Here is a 12056-nt window from a genome sequence, read left to right as displayed (position 1 = left end):
CAGAGGATAGAGGATGTAGCACAATTCAGACCTATAGCATATTGGCGGAGGGTTTGGGTTACCCCAGAACTAAGCCACTATGCTCAGGCAATCCTTGAGGTAAGGGATATGGACACAGGCAATAGCATAAAATGGTTTCGAGATACGAAGGCCATCTATACCGCAATGGGCCTTGTTGATCTTTGGGAAAATCCAGCGCTAAACACCTTCCCCCCACGTAAGATCCTCAAGGAACTGTATTGGTCAATGGTCTCTTCACTAAACTTCCAGAGATGCACTGTGTCCTCACTACAATGTGAGTTTCTTGATCTCAAACACCTGCCAACTTATGAACCCTACTGGGATATTATTACTAACCCGGAGGACAGGAAACGGTTCCATCAATACAGGGTGGGCACTTTGCCAATTAACACTTTTACAGGCAAATGGTCCAACGGTGGGGGTGTCATGTGCCCTTTTTGCATTACACAACCAGAGAGCCTTGCTCACATATTCTTTATCTTTCTGATGTACAAAATCCCCCAATTAAGGTGGATCAAGCTGATCTGCCTCCAGAAAAGTATACTAAAAGGCACAGAGGCCCTCAGGATTTTTAAAACAGACAGCTCTGAAAGTCTAATAATTGATGTATCTAAGTTTCTTAGCTGGATGTGGGCAATACGCAGGAAAAATCTGAACTCTGTAGCCCTCACTACTGTCTGAGTAAACCTCTGTACTTTATGAAATGCTGCTCTGTATAAAATGTTCTTCTTTTTATAAAATTGTTGTAAATACGGATTCTTATTTTTAAATGTCTTTCTAATTGATTTTTAATATATTTATGATCTTAAATAGATTTTTTAATTAACACAAGGAATAGCAAGTGGACAGAACTGGATGGAAGATCTAATGTGAAATGCCCCCACTTTCCCCGATGTACATCTCGGGCATGAAAATGTTTATTTGTTCCCTTAATCTCTTTTAAAACTTCTGTTGTATTTAATATGTTTGTCTTTCATGACATGATGTCGAAATAAAGACCAATTGAATTGAATTGCCCCTTTGAAAAAGACTGGTAACTATATATTTTTTTCATATCAATTCCCTTTTCATTTGCAAGTTTTAGAACACTGCATTCCGAGAGGGCTAAAATAAAAATACTCCATGACAACACAACTAGTTTGTAGCTTTGGAGTAGTTTATAATAATGAAAGAAAAAATAATGCACACCGAAAGCACTATTAGCTCTGTCTGAATCTAAAATGGAGGCCTGCTCTTCGTGTGTTTTCTGGAGCTAGTTTCACTTGCCTTCAAAAAGGAACCAACTTCAGAGAGGCCGTTGTAAAATAAAAACGCTGATACTTCCGCGTGGAGACAGGAGCTGCAGGCCAATGAGAAGCCGGAGTGTGACTAAACGAGGAAGCACCGTAGACTAGACATATCAACTGAACTCGCTGTACTATATAGCAAGGAATGCTCTGGGGTTACTCGCAGTCACTGACGTGCAGTTACATCGTCACATGCCATTTCGAAGACAAGAAATGCCTCATAACAACAGCGCTGGCAACCACCGCTCAAAACACGCCCAGCAGCTTTGGAGAAACTGGTCCTGGCTGAGAACCGTAATGGTTATTGGTTCAGAAATCACCCAAAACACATTACCACAAACTTTACACCGCAAGGAAACACAACATATCACCCACCGAGCAAACTCAAGCGTTTTAAACTCGCACCGATTCAGGGCATGTTTACAGCTGCTTGCTACAAACAGAGCTGCCGCAAAGGTATGTAAAGCAACATTGACAAGACAATAGCGTAGATGATGGCGCATTATCAGGAACAGAGGCCCTGATGCTCAGAATAATGTCAGCGCTTGGACACATTGGCGAAGCAGGACACGTTGATTGAATCTGTGGAGACGCGAGCGGGAATATTAAAAGGAAAGAGGCCAGGTGAGCAAATTACCTCAGGAACATGTTGGATGGGTTAGAGAGCATCTGGGCACGAGCGAGCTTGTTAGCAGTATCAGAACGCAGGCGGGGATACATTGCAGAGATAGTGCGCGCGGGTCAGGTCAGAGATGAGAGGTTGGGTGCACGTTAGCGCAGACAGGAGTGTTAGCAGGGGTACACGGGCGGGGGGAGGCAGGTCTATGCGAACAAATGGTGGCGGATACCTTATCCGGAACAGGAGACCGAGTGATACACCAGAGAGATCGTCTTAGCATTAACAGAGGACAGAAGGGCTCAGAAGCAGGATCGTAGACACTGGAGCAGAGTGATCCGTGCTGCACAAGCCTGACGCTAAAACAACTCTCTTTGATGTTTGTTTCACGGGGTCACCTGATGCCTGAAGGGGAGGTTGTGGCATCCGTTAGATAAGGGCTGGCACAAGGTGTAGCTGAAGAGGCACTGTGGGTGCATCCATGGCGGGCCTGAAGCCGGTTTTGCAGAGCGAATCTTCAGTAAAGTGCCTCAGGCCAGTCATTTTTTCAGCCCGCCTGGTACGTCTGTCGGGGCAGACAGACTGCCGGGGAATTTCCCCGAGTTATCAGAGAATAGATTCACGAGCTGTAAATTGCGCTCATTGGCTGGTTCGCCCTCTCATAACCCGGAGAACAGAGCAAGGTCTTATGGAAACAGGCCTCCCCCGGGCACTAATTTTATCACTGCTAAAACATCCAACTCTGCTGGCCGAGTGGCACGCAGACACTGCGGCCTGTTCATACTCAACAACTCCCGAGTACTGGGGAAAGGCTGGCGTGGCTGCAGCAAACAGGGCTTCCTTTCACGAAACGCACTGCCACGTTTGTACCCGGGGACGGGGCGCCATCAGGTGCTCGTCCACAGGGCATTTAGCATTCGATGAAGCTGGAAATACAACAAACCCGTGGATTAACGGCATGCGCATGTACCCAAGGTCAGACCGGGAACAAAAAAAAACAGCCCTGGCAAAACAGCCCCGTCCTTTTCAGACTGAGGGGACGTGTTTTTGACTGTTGTTTACATCCTTTGATGTTTTTAGGTCTTTGCCAGCTCTACTCGCATGTAGGCGGAGACCTAAAAACATCAAAGAATGTAAAGAATGTAAGAAAGAAAGTAAAAAACACGCCCCTCCCCAGTCTGAAAAGGACGGGGCTTAGATAGAACGAAGAGCGTCACTAGGACCTCTTCTCCAATGGCTGGCCACCGTTTAGGAGGCCAGCCAATGGAGAAGAGGGGCGGGGCTTAACCTCGCTAGTGATGTTCTCTCTACCCCATTAAGTCTCGCCAGCGAGACTACGCATGTGCGCAGTCTTTCGCAGGAGACCTAAAAAGGACTGTTCACTTCTACTGATTACTACACATGATGCCACCACAGCGCTCATGCTACTTAACTCCCTCCCGGTAAAGGCAGTAGCTTTTCACCACTACGACAGTATCACTTTAGGGAACCCTACAGACAGGCCTATGTCTTGGCGCACATCCAGGATCTGTGTTCCCCCGTTACATGACCAGTGGCATAACAACAGTCTTCGCAGCTCCCGTGGTGTGGGGAGGGGGACTAGGGGGCACAAAACTCCAGTTCCTATAGCAGCTTTCGGACCTACGAATTTGAGGTGACTTGAATCTTACAATGCTTAGAGTATTGGTAACAACTGTTATTTACAAGAGCTATACTCATACAATACAGCAACACGTTTCCAGAACACTTTTCAAAGTGAATATTTTAACAAGATGATCTCAGAGCTAGGGAAATGTATGCATTGTTTGTTATAATTGAAGGGGTGAAATAGTGAGACCCAGTCACTGTGACAGAAGCAAATGTAGAATTAAAAATATTGGAGTCAGAGGTACTAGACCAGGGGAAACCACTCACACACAAGTCCACCCTGTATATGAATAAACCTACACAGTTATCCACTTGTATGCATTCACCTATTGACTCAGATAAAAGAACACACACAAAACAGTTGCCAGTCCTGTTCATACACATCCATGGATCCGTTCATACTTGGATCCACACACATACCTGCATCTAAACATTTATGCACACATCAACCTCATGCAATCCTGACAGCAACTGTCTGAACATTAATAAAACTACCTGTTATTGATACACCTGTGTATCCATCCATGCCTCCATTCATCTCAGTGTGCTATCTATGCATTAGTGCAAAAAAGTGGTCCAGCATCCATGTGTGCTAACAATACAACCATGCTTTTGGATGCATGTGTGTATGTCTGCATCCAGGTTACACTGCTTGAGTGCTGCATGCAAGTAGGTGTGCCTTATCTTTGTACATGGGTATTTGCGGTTTATGTATACATGGGTGCACATATGTGGTTGTGTTTCTGCTGAGTGCTGTTAGTACACTGATAGAGAAAGGGGCAGGCCGATGGGGACAGAGAGCGATGGAAAGTGGTAGACAGACAGAAAGAGATTTTGACAATCTAGTAGACTCTTCATTGTTTTAAATGGAAATAGGGTTCATGCAGTTCGAAACCTTCTACTACCCAGTATGCCTGTTTAATATGCACAGTGCACGAAAGTTCAAGGGATTTTGAACTTATAAGATCCATTGGTTTTTATGTGATGCCTGATTGCATCACTGAGAAAACCATTCAAAAGGTTACTCTTCTTCATGGGGATGAAATATAAGAACCTTTTACCAATGGTGGAAAACAGCCCCCAGGCATGAACCAAGTATTTTGCACCAACCAAGGGTGGAGTGGTTATGACGAAACTGGCAAAACGAACCCAAGAGCAAGGGCGGGGCCTGCTAAAGAAGTTCTCTGAGTGCAAGAGAAGTTAGATGGTCCTTTGTTTATGCCAGGACACTTCACTATTGAAGAACATGCTAGAGAGAGCTCAAAACTATCATGCAAACAACCAGACATAGTTTATTGCATATCTCCCTTGTGAATACATCTTTCCATATTAAAGTCAAATAAAGATTTTATTCAGATTACATCTAACCAACAGGAGCACAACACAGCACCAAAGTCATATATGGTTGAATAATAGTTACCAGTCCAAGACTAATACTTCTGGACAAGCAATGAATAACCATTCAACCTTTTGAAAGGAAAGAAAGAGCAATATCCCATGGCATTCATATTGAGATATGCAACACTCCATCAGTAACAATAAACTGAACAATCTAATCTTTCCTTCACTCGCAAATACAACTCCACACTAGTGATTCTAGACTAAGAATCACAGAATCTTGCGGAAGGTTACTGAGATTCAAGTAGTATGAAAAAACTACATCACCTTCCTAAAAATGCTGAGAAAGTCAAGTTTAAAATGACATGAATATGCACATCACTGGTTGCTATGATATCCGCATGAGATAATCAGAACATCAGATCTGCATCATAACAATAAATGTTACTGAGGTAGTCTGGGTTGGTTCGAAATCAGCAGAAAATTAAGACTGAACAAGGAATATGCAGAGTGAACTGAAACAGTAGTGGCTGCGGTCTATTAAAAAATTAAATGTAGGCATTTTTACAAGTAACTAAAAATTGAGGTAGATCTCAGCTTACCACATTAAATTTGTCCCAAGCTTCATAGTCATATGATTTGATCTTGGGGGCTTTCACGTTCTCGTGATTCTGAGCATTTGCTGGTGATTTGGATTTGCTTTTTACTTTTTTCTTATAATTTCTGTTTCTAATTGGAGGTAAGCTCTGGATGGGAAAAACATAAATCCCACATCAATGAAGTGTTTATTTTTTTGAATTTACTTAATAAAAAAAGCAATGCGTTCAATGGAGAATAAGCAGCAAAAGTTATGTATAAAACAATTCTGTTGGATTCTAGAAAAAAAAACATGTTTAATTTAACTTAAATCACTAGGAAGCGTAAGGAAAACCCTACACTACTTGTCGCACAAGAATGGGCAAAGGGCCTCTGTTCAACAAAACTAATCATGAAAGTTATCCATTTATTTCACTGATTTATTCTCATGCTAAATGGGTTTAAACGATATATTCTCATGCAGTTTCAATATCAGTGCACATTTCATGCCTATTCAGTTCATCCAAATTATACATTCAATTTGTGAGTTCTAATTTCACTCAGCTCAATTGTATCAAAAACAATTTAAATTGCAAAACTCAAAATAATACCCAATGCATTTCGGGTTCTAAACGGAACCCTTCATCAGGGGATAAATGTCACAACATATTTACAATAATACATAAGTTCTTGATGATCGTTGTATGGTTACTGTCCGGATCTAGAACATAGAAAACAGCAATATTTTAATGCTTCATATGTCATTAACATGCAGTCAATACCTGCAATATGGTAATACAAGATAACCTGAGGAATGACACCGCACAAAGGATTTAAAAAATGAAAAAGAGAGGGAAAACCCCAGTGCACAATATTATAGAAAAAACAGCACCCATGTGCACTGGAAAAGACGTTCTTTGAGTCCATTACTTAGAAAGTCAGATTCTTAAAACACCCCATCAAAATATCTATAATAGAAAGGATGTGACATGAATTTTACTCACACAAAACCATTGAAATTCCATATATAGCTAGTTGCACTAACTATATATCGCGCACCCGCAATCCACTGCTGTTGATGTCACATATTACATCATTCATGACATGGTCAGTGACATCACTGATGACATCACTGATGACATCTCAAATGACATCACTGATGACATCTCAAATGACATCACTGATGACATCTCATTTGACATTACTGATCACATCACTGATATCATTCATGTGATAATACGATGAACCTCTTCAGACTCTAATATAACCTTAGATACAATCAGTGTAAACAGACACTCACAGACTGTCACTCATCCATGGAGTTACTCACACACCTAGTCAGTCATGCAAAGAATCAATCACACCTCCATTTCCTCAACTATACAGTTATACAAACTTTACTTATTCAAACATATACTAACACATATTTACTCTCTTATACAATCCCTGATACAAGTTCACAATGATCCATACAGCCACTCACACATTAACTGGCTCTTATGCACAGTTATTTATATATGTCAACTCTCACATGTACTGTGTTTTACATATGTACTTACTTTGACATGTAGCACTGAGATATCCATTCACTCACCAATACACTCATGCACACAGTCAACCGCCCATACAGCTGTTTCCACATGCACTTTTGAAACCATACATCTAGTGAATCAACTGCTCACACATCTATGCACAGAGTCATACACCTCCCAGCCACCCACACACACACTCAGTCTCCCATACAAATACTTGGGCAACCAATCAATAACCCATATAGTTACTCATATAGCTACTTATCAACACATGCAACAGTTTACAGAACAACAGACATAATGATGCACAAATTAAGACAGTTTAGTCACTAACCCATGCACTCAGTGAGACACATTTAATCAATCACTCATACAGTCAGTCATGCACCTACTAAATCCTTCATCCAGACACTTATACATCCACTCATTCTTCAATATGTAAGACATATTTTAACTTTACAGAAACATACAGTCACTGGATGTTGTCATCAGTGATGTCATCAGTGATGTCATTTGAGATGTCATCAGTGATGTCATCAGTGATGTCATCAGTGATGTCACTGACCATGTCATGAATGATGTAATATGTGACATCATCAGCAGTGGATTGCGGGTGCGCGATATATAGTTAGTGCAACTAGCTATATATGGAATTTCAATGGTTTTGTGTGAGTAAAATAAGGTTTTGTAAATGCGAATTCCTAACTATATATGGTCTATAACCTATGGTTTTTTCAGTGAATTTTCAAGGTTTTGTAAATGCTAATTCCTAACTATATATGGTCTATAACCTATGGTTTTTTCAGTGAATTTTCAAGGTTTTGTAAATGCTAATTCCTAACTATATATGGTCTATAGCCTATGGTTTTTTCAGTGAATATATATATATATATATATACATACATATATAAACATGTATCATCTGTATATCTATATAAATACAAACATAAATGCATGCATACATATACTTATATGCATACAGATGCATGTTATTTACATGAAAGTTGAAAAAACACTAATAAAAGCAAAGCTAAAAAGCCACCTCATTACAAACAGAATGGCTTTAACTTAAACGAGGGCGAGATCTATTGCATTTTCAATGCTTGTTTACTTTGGTTCCATCAAGAAGGCATTCAGATGTGTCACACATTTGCCATAAATTCTGAATGTTAGCACTCTAGTTGCACATTAGATCACTGTAGTAAAGCTACTGCTCACCAGGGACGTCTGTTGCTGGTATTCAAAGTGCATGTTTCAGTCTGCATGTCACAATTTTTTTAATGAAATAGAAGAGGATTTGAGAAGTCACTCAAAATGATCCCTAATTTTTCTTTCTGAAGCACTAATCATACTTTCTATGGCAAAATTAACCCCCTCATGTTGTTCCTTTTTAAATTGAGTGTTTTCAGACTTACCACTTCATTCCAATCAAGATGGCTTCTGGTGTGCCATACTTTTGTCATAAGTAAGACTGTTAGCGCTCTAGTTGTTCTTTAGAACTCTCTGGGACATTCTGTCATTGGGCTATACTTGGGGTACATCTGGGTGATATTTGGGCTACATTTAGGCTCTTTTGTCTCTGGTGGCCATCTTGGGAGACTGTATGTCAGCATTTTTTAATGAAATTGAAGAGGGTTTGAGAAGTCACTCAAAATGTGCCCTAATTTTTCTTTCTGCAGCACTAATCATAATTCATATGGCAAAATATACCCCCTCATTTTGTTCCTTTTTAAATTAAATGTTTTAAGAGTTACCACTTTATTCCAATGAAGATGGCTTCAGGTGTGCCATACCTTTGTAATAAGTAGGACTGTTAGCTCTCTAGTTGTTCTTTAGAACACTCTGGGACATTCTGTCATTGGGCTATACTTGGGCTACATCTGGGTGATATTTGGGCTACATTTGGGCTCTTTCGTCTCTGGTGGCCATTTTGGGAGACTGCATGTCAGAATTTTTTAATGAAATAGAAAAGGATTTGAAAAGTCACTCAAAATGTGCCCTAATTTTTCTTTCTGCAGCACTAATCATACTTTCTATGGCAAAATATACCCCCTCATGTTGTTTCTTTTTAAATTAAATGTTTTAAGAGTTACCACTTTATTCCAATCAAGATGGCTTCAGGTGTGCTATACCTTTGTAATAAGTAGGACTGTTAGCGCTCTAGTTGCTCTTTAGAACACTCTAGGAGGCTGCAGTAGAACACAAAGGAATCAACTGACAGTCTCTGTCCTTGTTGGATATACATGTTTTACTGAGAATGTCAGACTTCATTTTCACATGACTGAGAAAGATAATGTGAATTTACAGAAAATATGCTTTCAGTTTCGCTTATAGATCCCCTTCCAAACCACTGTGGGAAAATCATGAGATATTAGTTTTCTTTCAAACAATATTCATGATATCACAGCAGAAGGTTTTTTCACATGGTAAAATCACCTTAGAACCCACCACAATTCCTAAAACGAGTATGGTACCATCAACAAATGATTTATAATGTAACTAAAGTCCTAAAACCCTCTATTAACTACAATGCTTTTTAATGAGGTGCTATCATGTATATTGGTCCCAAGATGGCTGCCAACACTTCTTGGATGAAGTGCTGACAGCCAATCAGATCAGATGTGTGGTTAGGCTCCGCCCAGATATATATCTTTTTTTGAACCTAAATTACTCAAAATCCACTGGAGCACATATATTGAGACCTAGCAAAGGCACATCGGGCTAACAGTCCCTACAATTTTGCCAAGTTTCGTGCAAATCCATTCAGCCGTTCGAGCTAAAAGTGAGGCCAACCGCCCTATGGAAATTAACATGGGAAAAACGCGTTTTGGGACCCCCCTTTTTTCTTGGCCCCCCCTTGATGAAACCCCCCCAAATTGTCAAGGGCTGCTCAGCAACAAAATGTTCCATTTTCCTGAAAATTTCAGCCAATTCCGTCCACAAACGCCAAAGTTATTAGACATAGAATTTTCAAAAATCCCATAGAGAAAAAATCCTAACTATATATACCTACTGGCGACCGCCAGTAGGTAATTAATATATATATATATATATATATATATATATATATATATATATATATATATATATATATATATATATATATATATATATATATATATATATATATCCCCACTTGGGATCAACTATGGTTTTTTTTTTACAAGGGAACATATGATCTTTTATGTGATTTTATCTATGTATGGTTTTATGATGTTACATATCTATATTTATTTATATGTATATATGTATGACCATTGGGATTCATTGCACATATTTATTTAATCATGATTGAGAATTATGTATGGTCTTTACTAACTAGGAGTTTCATCATCCAGACTAAGGACTAATATTTTGTCTTTAGTCTTTTCTTTGTTTCCTTGGAATTAACCTATGACATGTGGAGGGCAGAGATGAATGGTCCACCCTCTGTGTTCACTACTTATACCTCACTTGTGACATAACAATCACATCATGTGATCAAGACTGTGGAGACAGTCTAAACGCGTTATGGCGGCATGCTGAGCAGAATTATGCACAAATAAAGGCACCTTTGTTCTGGCACCAAATTGGGTTCTACTCATCGTCATTCTTTCCGGTTGAAACGGTAACTGAAGGCGCTGCTAGCGCCTGGCGAAGCTTTGTTCATTTTACGCACCTTGGAGACTTTCGGTGGTGCGAGTGGAACCCCTTCCCCTAATGAGGCTCGGCGGCAGGAAGCGGTGAGTTCCGTGTCCTGGAACTAATCTTTACAAGACTTCAGCGAGAAGTTAGCCGCCCGGAGCCCCTGGACACTGCACAATACTACCGCACAGAGGGAATCGGCGCAATCCGACTCAGCTGAGCAGGACGACGCTGCGATAGCCCAGTGGAGGTAGGAGACGTCAGACTGTCCGGTGGGGAGTGTGCTTAGACTATCAATGCAACATATCAAAACTGCTTTTTGGAGACAGCGTTTTTTAAGTCTATCATCGGAGCTGTGCTTTACTAATCTTGCTACAGCCCAGCTATGTCCGCGGATGTGTTGCGGAGCAGGGAGGAGGCAGCCGGCCTCGTGTTTGTGAAACCCCCGGCTGGGGGGACAGATATAACATAGCAAACAACCAATGTGAATGCTAATCCTACTATAAGGGATCTTTTTATGAAATTGGAAAAACTGATACTCAAAGAACAATCAAAATGGTGGGAAAATAAATCTCTTACTATGTGCTTACAGGTTTGTGAATCAGTCTGGCCCCAAGTTATGAGACGCCCGATCCCGATATGCTTATCGAATGGGCGGAAGCTAAGTTAGAATCTTCTGCCAAATTAATGGCTATTCTCATTAAATATGCCGAATCGGACCGTCGTAAGCTTTAGGCACAAATAGAGGAACTTGATGAGGAAATTACCGGTATGGGATCGAGCAAGTCAACTGACAAAATGAGGGCGGACATGGTATTTAGACTGAATAAAGAGGAGGAGGTAATAAAAAAACGAAAAGCATTTAAGTTCGAGCGGGACCGCTTGGATTATTTAAATGGACAGATTTTTACCTACGCCAAATGATACAAGAATGTTGAGGTGCGTGCCAGGAAAACGCGCATCACACCACCTAGCATTACTCCCGTCACCCCGTCCTCATCAGATGCCAGCTCTGTGGGCAGTGAATCAGATAGTGAGGACACCAAAGACAGAGCGGTGGGGTTTACAAAGTTGTCCCTGGCTCAGGAGATGAGCTGTATGTGCCAGGATGGAAGGGACACTTTAAGACCAAGAATTCAAACTGGCAGTCCAAAAACCAAAGGGCAAATAGGAGGCGCAGTGAAAGGCGCAAGTGTAGCGCCTGGAAAAACAAACAACGAGAAAAAACAGCAACAACAACAAAAAAGAGGCCGTTGGAACAAACAAACTGCAAAGACACAGACGCCAGCCCCTGCTCAGTAATAAACCTCACACAATTAGAACTTTCAGACAACGATAACAAGATTCTCAGCCTTAGACTATCATACTGCCCTCCATGTAACTTTAATTATGCAGATGTAGGATGGACACTTTTAA

The 12056-nt window shown here is 40.7% G+C and overlaps 1 protein-coding gene across 11 annotated transcripts in view; it reads right to left on the bottom strand.

Annotated features, from left to right (window-relative positions):
* RPAP3 (RNA polymerase II associated protein 3) overlaps positions 1 to 12056 on the bottom strand; it is a 385109-nt gene that overhangs the window by 318022 nt on the left and 55031 nt on the right. For all 11 annotated transcript variants that reach the window (XM_086919117.1, XM_086919121.1, XM_086919116.1 and 8 more), the window contains one exon: positions 5511 to 5654. In XM_086919117.1, the coding sequence (XP_086775243.1) occupies positions 5511 to 5654 (144 nt within the window). The remainder of the gene's footprint in view (positions 1 to 5510; positions 5655 to 12056) is intronic.

Source organism: Lissotriton vulgaris, chromosome 1_1, assembly GCF_964263255.1.
Source record: "Lissotriton vulgaris chromosome 1_1, aLisVul1.2, whole genome shotgun sequence".
In the NCBI taxonomy this organism is placed as follows: Eukaryota; Metazoa; Chordata; class Amphibia; order Caudata; family Salamandridae; genus Lissotriton; species Lissotriton vulgaris.
The sequence above is the reverse complement of the archived record's forward strand: the minus strand, read 5'-3'. Positions and strand labels throughout refer to the sequence as shown.